The sequence below is a fragment of the Vitis vinifera genome, chromosome 18 (genome assembly GCF_030704535.1).
Source record: "Vitis vinifera cultivar Pinot Noir 40024 chromosome 18, ASM3070453v1".
Taxonomy (NCBI): Eukaryota; Viridiplantae; Streptophyta; class Magnoliopsida; order Vitales; family Vitaceae; genus Vitis; species Vitis vinifera.
This window is the reverse complement of record NC_081822.1, coordinates 29011561-29032288: the sequence shown is the minus strand read 5'-3', so window position 1 is coordinate 29032288 and position 20728 is coordinate 29011561. Positions and strand designations below refer to the sequence as shown.

The 20728-nt window shown below is 36.2% G+C and overlaps 1 protein-coding gene and 1 long non-coding RNA gene across 2 annotated transcripts; one reads left to right on the top strand and one right to left on the bottom strand.

Annotated features, from left to right (window-relative positions):
- Positions 1-487: 487 nt before the first annotated feature.
- Positions 488-4685, top strand: LOC109121965 (uncharacterized). Its single transcript, XR_002029273.2, has 2 exons — positions 488-866; positions 1252-4685. It is a non-coding gene; the product is annotated as an uncharacterized LOC109121965 (long non-coding RNA).
- Positions 4686-6801: 2116 nt separating this feature from the next.
- On the bottom strand, positions 6802-14711 carry LOC104877966 (disease resistance protein RPV1). The gene is made up of 7 exons (XM_059734569.1): positions 14083-14711; positions 10223-11293; positions 9796-10101; positions 8396-9709; positions 7859-8303; positions 7765-7828; positions 6802-7087 (listed from the first exon to the last, which is right to left on the bottom strand). Exons 1-6 carry the CDS (start codon positions 14560-14562, stop codon positions 7767-7769), a joined length of 3678 nt encoding a protein of 1225 aa, XP_059590552.1. The 5' UTR covers positions 14563-14711; the 3' UTR covers positions 6802-7087; positions 7765-7766.
- Between the last annotated feature and the right edge of the window lie 6017 nt (positions 14712-20728).

Here is a 20728-nt window from a genome sequence, read left to right as displayed (position 1 = left end):
CTTATTGATCTTTGTTAATAAAATATGTGTTCAATTATCGAAATTAATTTATTAATTTCTTGTTCTTAATTTAAGGAAGGGTATCAAATCTTATGATTTTTTAAATTAATTGGAATAGTTTATTCTAGTAGATATTTATTTATTACATTAAAAGTTGTGTTTTGAACTTCTAACCGAAGAAAATTCATTGATTATGAGACAAAAATATTAGTTTATGTGGTTGAATCTTAGTTTTAATCTTGGAATTTTATGGACATATTTTAGATTTGTTTCTTAATTTAAGACAAAGTGTAGACCCCCGTTTGGAGCTCATTTTCTGCAACTCGTTTTTGTCAAGTGGAGCAATCCTGGAGGGCCACATGTCACTTCGGGGATGGTTGCCAGGGAATCACAGTAGTGCTTAAGAAAGCCAATGGAAAGGTAACACCTGTAAAGGAGGAGCGTGTTACCGTTATGGAGGAGCATATCAAGTTGCGGAGGAGAGAGCTTTCGCTGCAGGATTGAGAGAGATATTTTGTGGGAGACTTTTGGAGCTTGGGCAGCAAGCTAGAGGGGGTGCTTTTGCTGCCCTTTTTGGGAGAGATATTTGGTAGAGGTATTCGTTTTGCTTGGGGAGCAAGTCTGAGGGGTGGGGGGAGCGTAGGTTGTTACCTTCAGAGATGAGATATTTTTTGGATTGTAGGATTTTCTTGGAGGGGAAGACACCTTAGAGGGGGAGTGACAGAACACTTCTTTAGGAGGGATAGCTTGAGAAAAGGAAAAGATTGAGGGGAAGAGAGTTTAAGCTTGAAGGGAGAGGCAACTAAGCTAAAAAGGTGGAGAGGTAGGCTGTGAGAAGGAAAAACCAGAAGGAGAAGACAGGAAAGGTATGACTACCATGGATCCTTCGATTTTCTTTATCAGTATATAGTCTCATTCCCTTTTTCTTGATATTTTCTGTGGATTGTTCAATTATACGTTCAGTTTTATTGTTCCTGTTTGGTTCATGGATTTTATTGTGGCTATCTCGTCTATTTTCCTTGGGGTGATTTGAGAATAACACAGCTCTGTTTTAGTCTTCAATATGCATCATATAGGAGTTTCGTTTTGTTCGTATCTCCATGGGACGCATTCTAGTTCACTCACCTACAGCCAAGCCTGTTGATCTAAACATGAAACATGGCTTTAGTTGTTTTATGTGTTTAATTAGTTTGTGCTCTGTTTTGTTTTCCCATTTCCCTGTTCTTTGTATCCTACCTTGTTGTACATCAGGTTGTACATCCTTACCTGAGGGAGCCAGATAATGCTATCATAGAATAAAGATCGTGAGTGTTGAGGATGAATAAAGCTCCTTCAGATGGTTTGGGTTTGCACGAAGATCTTGGATAGGAAAGAAGCAGGGTAATGCTCAAGTCGTATCTCGTGGAAATACTATAGTTCTGGTTGATTTGGATCAGTTTGTTACTAAGGATGTCATACCGATCAATGAGAAAGAAGTTGATGCTCTTCCAGTCATGGCAATGAAGCTCTCTGCCACACTTGTTGTTCGCGGAGTAGCGATGGTCTCCAAATCGAGTGACTCCGCTTTAAGATTCAGAAAGTCAAGTAGATAACAGAAATCAAAGAATGGCTAAAGACCAGTCAGTGGTTGGGTGAAGACGGATTTACTATGAACAGCATGGTAGCGAAGCATTGATCTGTAGTGACAGTGAAGAAGATATTGTAGAACCTGAGAAAGAGAAGCATGAATTTTCTAAAAGTGAAGGATCCTATAATGTGCTCTCTCTCTCAAGGCTAAGGACATGAACAGAATGAAGAATCTAGCTGAGTTAGAAGATTGGAAAGAAGTTAAGTGACAACAGCAATGAGGATCAACCTATTAAGGTTATTTGGAGACTTCGGAGAGGAAGAATTTAATATGGGACCAGAAAAACAATGTTTGAGCATTTTAGGGAGCCATTATCTAGTTCTGACGCCATTAACCACAAGCAGGCCCCGTCTTATGGGTCTCTTTATGATAAGTTAAGAAGATCAACACGTGTGCTTATTAGAAATCCCGGATACGTGTAAGGAGGACAGAGTGTGCATGGGAAGATGGATGTGCTGTCAAAGACTTAGTCCAAGTTGTTCTCAATGTTCACATATTTGCAAATGAGTGGAAGGAGTGGGTCATGTAGTTATAGCTACTTATTTGCAACGTGTTGAGTAGTTGTTTCCTTATTTGTAGGAAGTGGTTGAACTTTATGTATTTAAATTCTATCAGATTCAATAAGAAGGCAGCAAAAGATTTGATCCAAACTCTATGGTTTATTCTCACCGGAAGAGAATTATATTCTGGCTTTGACTGGGACCTATCACTCTATGCCAAGTCACTTAGCATAAATGATGCCACAAGTCGACCCTAAGGCCTTGATTGTTCTTTGGTCCTCAGTGGTTCACTCTATGCCAAGTCACTTAGCATAAATGATGCCACAAGTCGACCCTAAGGCCTTGATTGTTCTTTGGTCCTCAGTGGTTCAGAGCTTGGCTAAATGTTTAATGAAAGGGATGCTAACTGAATCTGGTCATCATGGCACCTTCACCACATCATACTTGTCGCTCATCATCACTTCCCCACCCATGCCATCCTTACCCACGTATATACCCATTTTCCATGCCCACACTTCTTCCCCCACCCCCCACCCCCCCCAATGCATATACTCATTAAACCCACTTCGCTTTCTAAGTCTATTCATACCCATTTCCTACACCCTATAGTTGCCACCCTCATTTTCACCTTATCCATCCATGAAATCACTAAACTCATAAGATCTCACCACTCTTCATCTCTCATTCCACTTGCTTGCCCATATTCACCAACCACCGAAATTGTCTCACTGCCCACCCTTTACGTCTCCCGTATCTACTACACACATATACGCTCATTTCCTTTCACTATCTTTCCCTTCACTCCACTACTTCAACTGATTTTCTTCACCGTTTTCTCCTCTTATACTCTCATTCCCTCAGTTCGCATGGATATCTATCAAAGGGCATGTTCATTGACACAGGGCAAACAAGATCACTTGTGATTGAGAACGGGTTTTAAACGGGTCACAAGGAAGCTATATTCGAGGTCCATAGTACATGCCACATTGGAGGTTATACAGAAGAGAAGGACCGGGAAATCTGAGGTTCATGACTGTCGTAAAACGCATGTTTAGAATGCGAGAGAATGGTTGCAGTTGAGGAAATGGCATAATTGCACGTCCTCTGTAGTGATAAAACTGAGATTCTTACTCTAAGTCGCCTCACTGTCGATTGAAATTTCGTGACATAATCGCCTTGCCTATGGTCAGAGTATCAAGCCAGGATAGTGGTCTTTCACTTGATGAAAAGAGCAGACATGTCTCAACACGCATGAGGGGAATTTTTGGCTACCCGGCACCAGAATCCACATGCATGGTCACTTCGGTGTGCATGCTACTAGCTTTGGCTGGTTCCTAGCCTTGGCACCCTCAGTACCTGACAGTCTCCAATCAACCAGAAGAAAGCATCTCTAGGAGGGCAATAGAACAGATCTGACGCTGATAAAGGGCAGCACATTACTGGCTTCCAAAAAAAAGAAGAGGCACTTCCAACTTACCAGACAATGCTCAACACGCTGGATGATGTTTGAGATGAGATGGACGCATGCCTCACTCCATGGACAGTTTGGATAAAAGCACTGACAGCTGTAGAGATCCTCCAAGCCATTGAAAATGACCAAGAGAACAAGGAAGGTTGGTATTGCTGAGCGATATGAATACTCGTTACGGAGCTAGTTTGCGTACCCCGATTAAGAAGATGGAGATGAAACTGCAGATCCATGTGCAGAAAACTTTAGAAAGCTAGATGAGTCTTTAGTTTCTGAAGATGATAAGGAGGAACAATATGCTCTAGTGCAGATGATTGGGTTGTAAGTGCATTAGGATCAGGGTGACTCTAGCGGCTTCTTCTCCATAGTTCTGTCTTTCAATGACTTCAGAAAAGGAGCTCCCAAGCAACCAGAAGTTTCTGTTGGCAGCGAGGAGGTTTTCCACCTGATCTGGTTCCCGCTCCGGGTTGAAAATGTCGTCCCTATACCCATTAGAGGAGGTGCATGGCAAGGATTCCTAAGAAGCAGGCTAAGTTGCTGTCTGACTTCTTATACCATTTGATCAGATAAAGAGTGTTATTGAGCAAAGTTGTTGCAGGGAATGGAGAGCTACTGTGCCCGATCATTTGCAAAGGCTCTTGAAGTCATTCTGTGTGCCTAGGCAGAGGACACGAGCTTGAACCTAATATCTTTTGTGACTGAGTTTAGGAACCCCCATCTTCAAAGGGGGAATCAATGTCGAATCAATGTGATAAAGAGACATATTATCAACGTCATGGAGGAGCCCTCCACGTGAAGAGAAGTTTGGCTATGGAGAGTGGTCTTCCTATCCTGAGGTTGTTCAGAAGTTACGCTGCTATGGGTAAGGGGCCTGGTGTCATAAGCAGAGGGCCAGCTGTTATAATCCCAATGGCTGTAAAAAAATGTTGATCCTAAGCAAAGAGTCCTTTTTTTTTTCTTTTCCATAAGTTGTTTTCAAACGGGATGCGATAATCAGAGCAACGACATGATGCGCTTCGAATTCATATATCTGAAGAAGCTGCCCTAATATATGATTGTTGACAAATTTGAGGTTGCTTCAATGCATTGAGATGCTGTGTGCCAGATGATGTGAAACTCGACCATGACTGTTGTCTTGCTGCACGCTATGAGGATATAACACATTTTCGGGAAGAGGTCCTAAATTTACCGCTGGCTAGAATTGATGTAAAACTGTCCAATGATGATCTCCAGGTAACTTATGAAGACGCTGTTTGTGATTATCTACTGAGGTGAGCCCAGAATAAAATGATCTGTGCATGGTGTACCAAATGAATGGTCACCCTTGGGCCACGAGTCACCTCTTATTTCACCATCATTGGTTTTGAAAATAGTTTCCTAAATCCCTTTATTCAAATAACCTTTTTAGTCTTCTTAAATAATCACAACTCCACATTTTTCTTCTTAGAACATTTTTTTAGGTTCCAAAATCTCATTTTTCAATAAAATAAATTGCCATTTTCTATTTGGCAAGTCTTTTTCACATCTTTCTAGTTTTTAAAGCGTTTTAAAATAAGCATGAACTTAATCTTGTAATTCCGAATAATGGAGTTATTGGAATTGGTTCATGCAAAGTAAATTGGGTTTTGGTGGGAGCCAACGTCATTGAAGTTTTCCCTAAAAATAAATTTGAATGAAGTGTCATGTGTGCCATTGGATTCCTTATCATGTTTAGTGATGTATGTGACTTATTTGCGCACTAACCCCATTTCTTGATAGTGCATTGTGGCTCATTGCCCATGTATGTACCCACTCACATTCTGGTCTTTCTCTATGCATGTTTTGATTCTCATATGAGCATAATTGATTTGAGTATCCATTGATTTTCTTATTAATTGTCACGTTAGCTTCATTTTATTAGTACAGACCCGACTTTAGGAATTTAAAGGGGTGTTACGATCTTTACTGTATCTTCCCGATAAGTAACCTGACCTCCAAACCCGATCCGGTTTTTCACATACCACCTTTTCCTAAATAAGAAGTCACACTTAGGGTTTTCTTTCTTATTTTTTTTACCATTTGAAAAATAAAACGAAAATAAGTGATGACTCCAAGTCATTTTCTTAATAAATAAAATCATTTTCAAAATAAAAAATCGAGTTCGTTATCGAGTGGAAGCGTGTAAGCCGAAATGCAGGGTCCACACAAAGATAAAACATTTTATATTTTCCAAAGTGGAAAAACAAACATTTATGTTTAAGTTTTAAAGAAGAAATATAAACAAGCGTCAGCAATTATATAGTCAAGAAAATAAACAAGCCGGTAATTTCATGGAGAGCAACCCGAGAGCTCATGGAAAACAATTGTCTCAATTCCTTATTATTTTTTATTATTAGGTGCAAAATTCTTTGGCAAAAACCTTGTAGTTGCCTTATATGCCACCTTGCTAAAAGGTACATAATTAAGTTGAAAAATAAAGTCTTGGTCAGAATAAAAAAGCATGTGGGGTACCTTGTCTCAAATAAAAAACAAGGAAATAACGTGTGGGACCTTCAATGGAGGCAAACTAGTCTATAATTATTCTTTCGTTCATGCATTTATTATCTCTCTCAATGTTTTTAGAATTGGATTAGAGTTCAATAATCCGAATTGAATTTTTAGTAGTGATGTGCCTTGTGGTTAATTTAACCTCACAATGAGGTGTTTCACATATTTTAGGGAATAACCATCCATATATGGTCTAAGGAGGCCTGGGATATATATGCTAATTAAGCCAATGGTCATGGTGAACTCTAGCTTTAACCTAGGTAAACCTATAGTGAATGCAAAAATAATGCAAACAATCTTAAGATCTTTTCCAACCAAAGATGAAAATATCGATAATAATTGAATTTTACTGAAATATCATATGAAAATTCTGGATTTATTTATTTATGGAATGGAAATTAATGATTAAAACTCAAAGAAATTCCTTGGATGAAATGGATGCATTGAAGATTGAAAATAAATTTTAAATTTGATGACAATATCATGGAACAAAGGCAACTAGCTTAAACATTAATCTGAAAATAAAACTCAAAAAGTAGTGAGATACGCTTAATTAGGATGGCAATTGGGTATGTTTGGGATGTGTCACCCTCATCATAATTCCATCCTAATTATATATATTACAACAAGAAAACAAGAAGGCTTTCTGTTTTCCTAATAAATCCAAAAGGATAACTACAATTTTATTTAGAGCATACAAATTAGCAGCAAAACCTTGAAACTATGAATCAATGTTCCAGAAAAGTACAGTTAAGAGCATATATTTTGCAGGTAACACCATACTACTACATTTAATAAATTTAAACCAAACAACACAAAGGTTTTCTTAGCTGCATTTATTGAATATTTTGTCTATATTTTTCTCCAAAAAATCCTACTTACCGTAATCATAGCACATATTGTGGGAATTCCTGACTGAATAACCATTCCAAGTTGAGATGCCCCATAAATTGTAAGATAGTAAATCTGAAAAATACCATTCAGAAATCACTGATAATGGGGCATAAATTCTGCAGCTTCAGATATATTATGTCTAAATAAGAAGACAAAAAGGAATCCAATTATTAAAATAGATAAACGTTTCAAACTGAAAAATGAAAATTTAGTAAGCATGAACCACTCTCTGAAGTTATAGCTAAGAAAAGTCGGTGTGTGATAATGGGGAAGGTGATAAAAATAGTGTGTGAATGCAACTTATAGCTGGTCTTGTTCTTGCTTTTAGCTGATCTTATAGTAAAAATAGTGTGTGATCGCCCCTAGATGCCTAGAGTATTGGCTGAAGGAGGAGAGAAAAGGAAGGACATCAACTTTCATAAACGTTAATCTTCTCCCAGATGTGTCATTCTTGATTACTCTATTAGAGGTATTTTAGCAGTCCATAGTGTGTAAAATGGTCAATTCCTTTGTTCAGACATTTAACCCAAATAGTGAATTTCAAGTGTAGGGGTTTCAAATTCTCAAATCCTAAAAATCCAGAACAATGTTGCTGAGCACATTTAATATTTTTGTTAAATAGCAAAAAGAAAAAAAGAAAAGAAAATTATAAAAAATATATATATATAGAAATCCTCCCACAGAATTAATTTCAGTTGCTTCAATAACTTTGGCGTACGGAAGTGAGGAGAGAAACAGAGGTGACTTACCATTAATTATTTTGGCGTACGGAGCCATTCCTGGTGGCACTTCGGAAATTTTCCATATTGTTACCTATTTCTGGGAGGAATTTTCTTTTGTTACCACTTGTATTTGGGGCATATATAAGACGGATCGCACACTTTTTCACCTCATGCGATGCCCCTGATAGACTAAAAGAAGCCTTGATGTGCTTGAACACACTGGCATAGGTAGACTTTGATTTCACAAATTGACTGCGAGGTTGATACATCATACACACGTGATCCGTCTCAACAACTCGGTCTCCACTGTGTGTCCAAGTGATGGAATGACTGAAATAAGGCCCTTCCCTGCATTCAAAATTACAGCGAATCTCACCAGGCCGCTGAATAGTTTTGCCCTCCTCAAGTGCAAACACAGCACATAGAGCAACCCCCAAGAAGTTATTGTCAAGCCAATGTGGGGGCAGGGTTGCTGAAACTGAAGCTCCCATATTCTCATGCCAGGGCCACTTTGGAATCCCTCTTCCAGGAATCACAATACTGTATCCTATTTCTGGGAAAAGTTCCTGCACCATGCAGTTTATAATGTTAATATAATAATACCATTGAGAGAGAGAGAGAGAGAGAAAGAAAGAGAGAGAGAGAGAGAGAGAGAGACCCGATGAAGTGTCTCTAATGCCATTGCCACATGATCCTGATATAGTCCGGAGCAATTCCATAGCATGAATTCCACAGGACGAAGCCAAGTGGAAACCAACCGGTGTTGTAGGCTTATCATCCGAGATGGAGTCGGTAAAGACCTCAGGGCTGTGCAACCACAGGCATCAAATAATTTTATGCTTGGTGGAAGCTTCGGAATTTTTTGAAGTTTCTCACACTGCCTCACCAAAAGAACTTTCAGATTAGAAAGTCTACTGATGTCTGCAGGTATGCTAACCATATAGTTTCTGCTGAGGTTTAATACTTCCAGAAGCTCCAAGTGGCAAAGCTTGTTATCGATTGTTCCTTCCATTAAATTGCAGTCACTTAGATCTAAATTTTCCATGAAGCGTAGACCTGACAAAGAAGGCAACTGCAAACCAATATCATCTGAATTTTCTCTATGCAGTAACCTGAATGTAAGGGATGAGATCCAGAAGTTAGATGTTGATCCTTTGCATCCACTAAATGATAACTCTCTAAGGTTTGTCAAATGAACAAGTGTGATAGGTGGTTTTGTTATGGCAGTTCCATCAGCTTGAAGACTCCTTAAGCATTGCAACATTCCCAGGTCCTCTGGCAATCTGTTGAGTTTTGAACAACCAGAAACAATGAGGGTTTCAAGAGATTTCAAACCACAAATTCTATTTGGAAGACTCCTGAGGTCTTTGCATTTTCTCAGATTCAGTAACACAAGACCTTTGAGATGAAGAATTGAACAGGGCAGCTCTCTTATAGATGTTCCATCTAAAAGAAGCTCTTCTAAATGTTCCATAACTTCCGTGATCTCTGGAATTCTCTCTAGTTTTGAACAGCCAGAAAGGATGAGAGTTTTGAGGGATTTCAAATCACAAATTCTGCCAGGAAGGATCTTAAGGTTTTTGCAGCTTTTCATATTTAATAAAACAAGCCGTCGGAGATACCCAACCGATGAGGGAAGTTCAATGATAGCAGTGCCTTCCAAATAAAGCTCCAATAAAGACTCCATATTGGCTTCGATGTCTGGAAACTTCTCAAGTGTTGAGCACCCTGAGAGGTTAAGAACTTCAAGTTTTTCCAATCCAATGATTCTGGGAAAATAGTAAAGCATCCTGCAGTTTCCCAAATTCAAGATCTTAAGATTTTTCAGCCTAGGAATTGATGGGTGCACCTCATGCAAGCTTGTACAACCATCCAGATTTAGTGTCTCCAGAGATGGTGCACCAGACACGTCCGGACATTCAACCAGGTATGGAGAGTGACTGAGATCCATGACCTTTAAATTTTCAAGACACTGTAACATAAAAATAAAATAAAAATTGTTGAATAAATTTTCTTGGAAGAACTTCAAAATTTATTGAGAATAAGTAGTGATCATACCTTGTTCCCTTTCCAAAGGTGGTTTAAGCTGCTATGCTTCAAACTGAGTTCAACCAGTTTCTTACCATTAAAATTTGACGGCAACGATTCCAGACTCCATCCATCCCAATGAAGATATCTTAATTCATAGGAAGGAAATTCGAATTCTTCGGGAAGGTGCACTGTGTTAGAATCATATGATGAAAGTCCATCCCAATAGACCCTGAGGAGTCGAAGGTTTGTCATTTTTTTAAGAGCTTCAGACGTAATCTGTATTTCTTTTGATGCCGACACATCAAAGGATATTCCTTCGATTGCCTTTGTCCCCTAAAACCAACAACAGGGGATAAGTGAAGCACAAAATGCTTAAAATCATATACATAAGCAACTTCTTAAGTGAAATTAAATGCCTTAAAAGTTTAAATAAGTTCAGGCACTTGTCTCTTACCGTTTTTTGTGTCAACACAGCATGGACATCTTCTGGATTCCACAATCTACTCCGTTGGCCAGGTTGTCCAGGTGATTCTCTCCGAATGATTTCCCAACCCATTTGTTGCATCAAACCATGCATTTCTATCTTGTTGTCTAAAATACTAATGAAAGAACAATCTTTGAGAACTTTCATTCCAATTGCAGAGAAGTTGCAACTATCAAGTATTCTTCCAACAGAATCTGAGTCCTTCCCTCTGAAGAAGCATGCAATATCAAGGAATAGATCCTTTTCTGTGTGTTGCAGTCTGTCGTAACTTAATCTAAGCACATATTGGACTGTAAGCTGCCCTACTGTTGTTAGCTTAAGCAGTTCATCTTCCCATTCAAGCTCCGTCTTGTTACGCAGGTAACATCCCACAACTTTAACAGCAAGCGGAAGTCCATCACAGTAATTTAATGCACGTCCGGAGAGCTCCCAAAACCTATCGTCAAGAAGGTCTGCCTCGAACGCATACAAACTAAACAGTTTAAAAGCTTCCTCAGATTTTAATTTCTGAACCTCATATAATCCATCAACTTCATGCACATCGAGTAAATGTTTATTTCTCGATGTTATGATAATTCTACTACCTGAACCAAACCAGTGACGGCTCCCTGCCAAGAATTCTAATTGAGTCAAAGCACTAACATCATCTAGAATGATAAGAACCTTTCTAGAGCAAAGCGTCTTCTTTATCAAGCTAATGCCTTCATCAATGTTGCTTATGCGTGCAATTTTTTCCCCTAGGATATCTGCTAGAAGTTTTCTTTGTATAAGCGATCCACGGTGTTCTGCAGCATTTGGAAGAAAGCTAGCACCTTCGAATTGATGAGCAATTTGGTTGTATATTCCTATGGCGAGGGTAGTCTTGCCTATTCCACCAATTCCATGTATTCCTATCATTCGAACATCATTTGACTCCATACATAATAGTGACGACATTTCTTCCAAACGGGAATCGAATCCTACCAGGTTTGCAGAAATACATAAGAGTTTAGGACGACTGATCAGCATTTTCGAAATGCGTCCAACAATTACTTGAATAATCTGAGATTCATACCTGCCAAATAAAAAGCACAATATACGAACCACAAATTAATTATAAGAAAGGCAGGGAAAAAATAAATTGATGATGTTTAATTTCAATATTTGTCATGCTATCAATTGATTTATCCTAATGCCTAATTCTGATCAATAGTACTATCATGGAGACAAAATACTATCATTTTGTGTATATATATATATGAAAAGGATTTTAATACTAAAGTACTAAAAATGATTTGTTTTTAAATTTATTTGTAATTATAAAACTATTAATAATGAATAAAATATGAATTCAATTTCATTAATATTATATATAAATTGAATTCACAAATTTTTTGACAAAATTTAAATAGTAAATTTATTTTTAAAAATAATTTATCCAAATGAGTATTTTATTTTTTATTTGTTAAAAAGTGATTTTAAATGCAAGTTATCAAGTACCATTGTTTTTTAAAAATACTAAAAAATATGGTATTTGTTCTTTATTTTAAAAATATATTTTAAAAATAAGTATAAAAATACAGTGCTAAAATAGGAGGTGAGCAATCAGGAATACAAAGAATTGACTAAGATTCCATTAAACAGTGTTTTTTCAAGAATCACTCAAAGTAAATTTTTAATTTTTTAAAACTGGTTAAATTTTTGTTCAAAAACATTTAAAAAAAAATGTTTTTCTATTTTTGAAATTAAAACCCTGTCTTAAAAAGTTTATGGTCAGTTTGGTGGTCATTCTCTAGAAATAATCTTTAAAAATAAGATGAAATAAAAAACAATTTTGGAGAACAAGTAATAGAAGTTATTTTTACATATTTATAAAAACAAAGAAAAGCACTGGGAAGTAATTTAAAAAAGAAAACAATAAAAAAATAAACAAAGTCTGATAGATGTCTTTCTTCTTTTATTCTCTCTCCACCGATCAATATCAAAATTTTTAAATATGATTCCTTTTTAATTACACTTTATTTATTTATTTATTTGAATTTACTTTAACTTTTAAATTTCTTTAGGTAAATAAATTCCAAATCAAATGGTACTTGATATATATGATTTATTAATTTTTTTTAAAAAATTCAAAACTCAAAAACCAATCCAATTAATGTTGGAAAGTTACAAAACTCAAAACTAATATAGAAAACAAATTTTGTGAATTTTTTTACCAAACAAATGAACTTCAAAGCAAAATTTTATTTTATTTTATTCATAAATAAGTTTAGTAATTTTTTAAAATAATTTTAAACTCAAATAATAACTAAATTAATATAAAAAATTTATAAACAAAAATTAATTTAAAATGACTTTATTGTTTAATTAATTTGTGGAATCATTTTTTCTTTAATTTGTTAGCAAGTTTATCAATTTAAAAAAAATATATAGAATTCAAAACACAACACAATTAGTAGTGGAAATTCACGATCTAAATTATGTCCAAAATGACTCTTATATCTCCAATACATAACTTTATTTTTATGAGTTTTGTCGCTGAAAAATGGATTTTTAATAGAATTCAAAAATAGACGTAAGTACTATAAAAAATAATAAATCGAAATTAATACATAATAAGTTATAACTTACTGTTTCTCCTAATAACCATATTTTCCAATTTTTCTTGCTAGGTAAATAAAATCCAAATCAAGACTTAATATCTTAAATTCTTTAATGAATCTTCTCATTTTTAAGATAATTTGAAATTAAAAAAAAAAAAAACTAAAGATAAAAACCAATCCAAAATACTATGCCCTTAATTGAATGGTAAATGTATAGATGTAATAAATTTTTTACATATTTAAATATTAAAAATATTAAACTTTATTTATTTTTAATAAATTGAGACTTAGTATCTTAAATTCTTTAATGAATCTTCTCATTTTTAAGATAATTTGAAAAAAAAAAAAAACCTGAAGATAAAAACTAATCCAAAATACTACGTCCTTAATTGAATAGTAAATGTATAGATGTAATAAAATTTTTACATATTTACATATTAAAAATATTAAAATTTATTTATTAAATTTTTTTGAATAAATTAAGACTTAATATCTTAAATTCTTTAATGAATCTTCTCATTTTTAAGATAATTTGAAAACTAATCCAAAATACTATGTCCTTAATTGAATGGTAAATATATAGATGTGATAAAATTTTTTACATATTTAAATATTAAAAATATTAAACTTTATTTATTTTAAATTTTTTTTGAATAAAATATTATTAATTTTAAATTATTATTTATTTTAATAAAAAATTAATTAAGCTTTACAAAGATGATCATATTTTTATATATATATATATATATATATATATATAATTCATTGTTTTAGTACTAAAACTACTTATTTTTTAATTTATTTATAATTAGAAAACTATTTTTAGTTTAATAAGACTTGAACTAAATTTCATTAATATCATATAAATTGAATTCAAAATTTTTTTGATAAAATTTAAATAGTAAAATTACTTTTAAAAATAATTTATCCAAATGGGTTTTTTTATTTTTTTGTTTTTTGAAAAGTGATTTTAAAGACGAGCTATCAAATCCTATTTCTTTTAAAAATAATTTTTAAAAGCAAGTAGAAAAAAGCATTGCTAATTCGACGCCCTAAATTTCTAATATGTAAACAAGCATATAGGAAGTGAGCAATGGGGATGCCAAGATCGGACTCTCAGTTAATTTTGGTCATGCTTATCCGATTTCATCAAACTCAGTTTCCAACACTTAAAAAAATCAAACATAATTGTGACTTAAGTTGTGAATGAATAAAAAGCAGCTCAAAACAGAAGAGATGGAGTAGTTATATAATATACCCATGCTCCACATGCCATCCAGACAGACCGCCGGCTTGGGTCAGTGCCGCCCTCCATCTCAGCACCCTCTCCTTAGTGACTTTTTTGTATCTTGCAAATGCTTTTCCGAAACTTCCCGTTTGTTTCCGCACATCAGACGGATCCACATGATAGAAAACTGGTACAACTATTTGTCCTTTTTCTCTCCTGGACTCCATGATCTTATAAAGCTCATCCAAACACCATTGTGAATGAGCATAGTTTTTGGAAAAAACTACAATAGACACCTTTGATTCTTCAATAGCTTTTAAGAGTGAAGGTTGAATCTCTCCTCCTCTTTCAAGTCCTTCATCATCTCTAAAGGTGTGGATGCCCCTACTCGTCAAAGCCGAATAAAGATGATCCGTAAAATTGAAGCGGGTATCTTCCCCTCTAAAGCTCAAAAACACATCCCATCTCCCTGGAAAAGAAGAGGTGCCCGAAGAAGCCATTCTTGGGAGCTATCTGGTTGTTAGTCCCAAATTACAAGACACTCAGAAAATTTTGGGTTGTTGTGGGAGGGTTTTATCTCTCCACCTGTTTAACAGAGGAGCTTCCTCTAACCTTCCTAGGAACTTTCATATTTTTTATTTTATCTTATTCTTTTTAGTTTTTAATTTTGGTAATGCCTATATGCATTGTGTTTGGAACCAAGGGCGAGACTTCATGGAAAGGCCGGTGCATTTTCTTTCTTTACATAAGAGGTGAATAGGCCAGGAAAGAAGGCTTTTTGGCAAGGTGGCATCTCAGCAACTACAAGGCTTTTGAGACGATTATTTTCATGGCTGTAGAATTGCTAAGCCCTATTTGATATTTGATTTTCACTTGGGAAAATAAGAAATGTTTTAACTTTGTCTAATTATTTTTTTTTTCCCTTTCGTTTTTTCAACCTCTAAATTTTTCAACATGCAAATGCAATTTTCCATTAAAAATAAAATTAAATTCATTTTTAAAATTTTCAAATAATTATTGACTTACAAAAATAAATTAAATTATCTCAATTTCATTTTCATATAATTGAATTGAAAAATGAATTTATTGCAAATGAGGAAAAATGTTAATTGAAAAAACCAAACTAATTTGAAATAGGTGTTATTTTTTATCAAGAAAATTTAAATCTAAAACTTTTAAATTTTTACTCAAAAGCAAAATCAGTAAATAAAAATAACTTAATTTGGTTAAGAAATAAATCTAAAATATGACCATAAAATTCAAAAATTGAAACTAAAATTCAACCATATGCAACGAATATTTTTGTCTAATAAGGATTCAACTTCTTGTGAAATTACGTTTCATAAATATTTATAAATTTTGTCCTTAAAAAAAATACAGTAACATTAAAAATCATATAATTTGGATTAAAAATGAATTTACCATCGTTTTTCAAAGTTTACTTATTTACAATTAACAAAACTAAAATCAACCAATAATCATCAAAATAAATTTTTCTTCAATTAGAAGTTTAGAAGGAATCAACTTTTCCAATTATTTTTTGAAAAATAAAATAGCAAGATTTGATATCCTTCCTCAAATTAAGAATAAGAAATTAATAAATTGATTTCAACAATGAACACATATTTAATTAACAAATCCATAAACATAAGGATGCACTACATAAAAATCAATCATAATAAATGAAATTTAACTTAAATAATGTTAAACATAATTAGGAACAATAATTATTACCCAATTACCAATTTATTTATTAATTACATTAATAATCATTAACCAATATTTTGTTATTGTAATCAATTTTTCTATTTAGGTATATCTTGAAATATGCTAAATTATTTTTTCTTTTCAGATATCATATCTTTAATATATAAAATAAGAAGAGATAAATTATTAACCAATGACCAATTTACCAACCAATTACATCATTAAATATTATAAAATTTTAATTATTGTAACCAATTGTGTGATTTTGGGATATTTCAAAACATATTAAATTACTTTGTTCTTTTAAATCATTAGCTTTCAAATTATTATCTTACTATATAAATAAGAAAAAATAACTAAATTTTGTTATTTTTAGAAATTTGGAAATACAATAAGTTATTTTAAAAAAATATTAATATTCAAATATCTTTATCTTAATTATAATAAAAAAATTATCTCGTAGACCCCAAAATTTGCCCTTTTCTTTTACATTAACTTTGACCCCCAATTTTGTCTTTAGATTTAAAATTCCAATTACATATATTTTTTAACTCACTCATCATTTAATAATTTTTATTATTTTGTATATCATTTTATTTTATTTTATTACCAATACTTTTATTTTATTATTATTATTATTATATCTTTCTCTCTCCTCTCTCCTCTCTCCTCTCTCTTCCCTACTCCCCAACCACCCCACCTCTCTTTCTTCCAATTCTTCCCACCCCCCATTCCCAAGATTTGCCCCCCATTTTCCGCCCCTCCCCCCCCAACCCACCCACCCACCCACCCACCCACTCCACTTTCCTTTCCCCCCATTTTTGTTTTTCTCCCTCCACTCTGATTTTTATTTATTTATTTTTCCCTTTTTGCCCGCAGCCGGCCATTGAAGAGTTTTGGCACTTTCCTCCCATTTTTGGTTTTCTCCCCATTTTGCCCCCCCCCCCCCCCCCAATTCCCAAGATTTTCCCCCCATTTTTTACTCCCCCTCTCCCCACTCTGATTTTTATTTTTTGGCCACAGTTGGCCATTGAAGAGGGGGGGGGGGGGGGGGGGGGGGGGGACTCCCCACAGCCAGCCCCATTTTTTCTTCCCTTCCTCGTCCAGTCGACCTCCATTTTTTTTTTTCCTTTTTCTTCTTCCCCAAAAACACCCAACATCTAGCTCCCTCATTCCTCTTTCATTTTAATTTTTTATTTTATTATTTTTATTTCAGTTTATTTTATTTTATTTTATTTGTAATTCCCAAAAAAACCATCCACTACTATCGGCAAGATCATTGGCCAGACGCCGTCGGCCGACGACCTCCTTCCTTTTTTCTCATTACCTCACTTCCCGTATCACTTTATTATTATTATTATTATTATTATTATTGTTATTGTTATTATTATTATTGTTATTGTTGTCTAGAGAGGAGGTTCAGAGAGAAGATGATGAGATATTATGCCAGCTACGCACTACTCAGGCTCGCATATCCATTTGGAGCCTTTTGGCCTCATCTAGTACACACAGAGATGCATTAGTCAGAGCCCTTGGCCAGATTAGAGTTGACACTGCTACTACCCTAGAGGGGCTTATTCACATGTTGACAGCTGATAGAGCTACATGTATAGTGTTTTCTGATGATGACTTGCCACTAGAGGGATCAAATCATGTTCGACCCTTATTCATTGACGTTGCTTGTTTAGGTCGTTGGGTGCAGTCTGTTCTATTGGACAACGGCTTTGCCCTGAACGTCTGTCCATTGGTTACTGCCATTGCGCTTGGGTTTTCACCAGATGATTTTGGGCCTTCTACACAGACTGTTAGAGCTTATGATGGGACTCAGAGGACAGTTATGGGTACACTCAGTACACATGTCATGATTGGGCCAGTTAGTTACTCCATAGTATTTCAAGTTTTGAGGATTCAGTCATCCTTTAACCAGCTTCTTGGCCGCCGGTGGATTCATGAGGCTGGTGCTATACCATTTTCCCTTCATCAGAAGGTGAAGTTCATACACGAGGGGCGCATTATCACGATACAGTCTGATAGAGATATTATCACTTCGTTTGAGCCAGTATTACATATCAGTCACAGTGAGGATGACTTACATTTGACCAGGTTTACGTTCGATGAGGTTCAGGTTGTTAGCTTAGAGGATGGCAGCAGAGATATGGTACCTATGTCATTTGACCAGCACAGCAGCACTTTGGTGCTCAGCATGATGAGAGGCATGTCTTATTTGCCTGGTATGGGATTGGGTCGCCGCCAGCAGGGGCCCCACGAGTTTACTTTCACAGTTGATCACGACACGCCCTACGGATTAGGTTACATACCCACAGAGGCTGATGCACGTTATATGTCACAGCTGCGCAGGGATAGAGTGAGGGCTCGCATGTCTGGCATTCCATTTGATTATCCCCTTCGCCCATACACCTTCCAGTTGGCCGACTACTTCATTAGGGGTTCAGAGCATACACCTCGCACAGAGGGGACTGTTCACATTCCAGAGACAGTTGAGATTCAGGACATCCAGCAGGCCCTAGGTCAGATTCATTTGGACACGGGACTACTAAGGCACCTGGTGCCATGATAGTCACGCCCCCATCACCGGACCGAGTTAGTATGTTCTCTATGTGTTTCCTCGAGGAGGTTCCTGACTATGACCTACCTATGGATTTGGGATATGGTACTGACGAGATGGACATGATCGTCATAGGCCGTATCTTCGATGCAGCGCCACACGGGCCCCATACTGTTTTCGACATGTTCGGAGTTTTTGTACTCGAGACTGATGAGGATGACTCTATTCTTGATGCCTACACTGATGATATGGATTTTATAGGCATTGGTCATATCCTTGATGCAGCCCCATGCGGGCCCCTTTCTGCTTTTGACATATCTGGAGTTTCCGTACTTGATGATGAGTCAGTCCTTGATGTCGTTACTTCTGATTTTGCTTTTGTTGAGGGAGCGTCCGACTCTGTGGACCCACCTCTTTCTTTTGACACTATGTCCGGGTTTGTCACCCGCTTTGATGATATTTCTGATGGTAATAATGATATGAGTATTTTCGAGTACTTGAATGTGTCACAACATTTTCCTTTGATTGCACCACAAGCACCCACAACACATATATATGATGTTGATGATGTGGGAGATACAGATGACCCACTGGGTGGTCAGTCAGAGTGTGATTCTGATACAGAGGATAGGAAAGTCACACCCATTTCTAGTAGCACAGAGTTGATAGATTTTGGGGCACCAGATCAGCCTAGGGAGATTAGGATTGGCTCTTCTCTATCTCCTGATGAGAGGAGTAGATTGATTGACCTGCTTAGGTCATACTTGGATGTATTTGCATGGTCATATGAGGACATGCCGGGCCTTGACCCCACCATAGTGCAGCATCACCTGCCCATTTTACCACATGCTAGGCCCGTTAAGCAGAAATTGAGGAGACTACACCCTCGATGGAGTTTGCAGGTTAAAGAAGAAATTCAGAAGCAACTCAATGTTGGCTTCTTGTCAGTGGTTGAGTATCCTGAGTGGCTGGCTAATGTCGTCCCTATTCCCAAAAAGGACGGCAAGGTTAGAGTTTGTGTTGACTTTCGAGATCTGAATAAGGTCAACCCTAAGGATGATTTTCCCCTTCCACACATTGATATGCTGGTTGATAGCACTGCAGGGCATCTGATGTAATCCTTCATGGATGGATTTTCTGGGTATAATCAGATTTTGATGGCTCCAGAGGATATGGTGAAGACTTCTTTCATTACTAAGTGGGGTACTTACTACTACCGAGTTATGCCATTTGGGTTGAAGAATGCAGCAGCCACTTATCAGAGAGCTGCTACTACTCTGTTCCATGATATGATGCATAGAGATGTCGAGGTCTATGTGGATGACATGATAGTAAAGTCCCAAGACATGGTAGATCACTTAGCAGCCTTACAAAGGTTTTTTGAGAGGATCAGACAGTTCAGGCTGAGATTGAATCCCAAGAAGTGCACCTTTGGGGTGACTTCTGGAAAATTGCTGGGACACATTGTTAGTGAGCGAGGTATAGAGGTTGATCCAGAGAAAATCAGAGCCATAATTGACATGCCTACCCCGAGGACTGAGAAAGAGATAAGGGGATTCCTAGGTAGATTGCAGTACATCAGTCGTTTCATTGCTAGACTGACAGACATTTGTGAGCCTATCTTCCGCCTTCTGAGGAAGAATCAGCCTACAGTTTGGAATGATGATTGTCAGCGCGCTTTTGAGAGGATTAAGGAGTGTCTCCTTTCTCCTCCGGTTTTAGTGCCTCCCACACCGGGGCGTCCTTTGCTTATGTACTTATCAGTTTCAGACATGGCCTTAGGATGCATGTTAGCTCAGCTTGATGATTTGGGGAAGGAGCGAGCCATCTATTATTTGAGTAAAAGGATGTTCGAGTATGAGTACAAGTACATTATGATTGAGCGCCTTTGCCTAGCAGTGGTTTGGGCCACTAGGAGACTTAGACATTACATGACAGAGTATTCTGTACTCTTGGTCTCACGATTGGACCTGTTGAGGTATCTATTTGACAGGCCTGTTCTGATCGATAGGCTCATGAGATGGCTAGTATTGTTGACAGAGTTTGATATTCATTATGTCACGCAGAAGTCAGTAAAGGGAAGCATTGTTGCAGATCATCTAGCTTCTTTGCCGATATCCGATGACCGATCAGTTGATGATGATTTCCCTGATGAGCAGATTGTTTCAATGACTAGTATTACGGGGTGGCGGTTGTACTTTGATGGTGCCGCCAATCAGTCGGGGTTTGGCATTGGTATCTTATTGATATCACCACAGGGTGATCATATCCCCAGATCAGTCCGATTAGCATTTTCTGATCATCACCGGTTGACGAATAATATTGTAGAGTATGAGGCTTGCATTACAGGTTTGGAGACTGCACTTGATCTTGGCATTAGACAGTTGGAGATC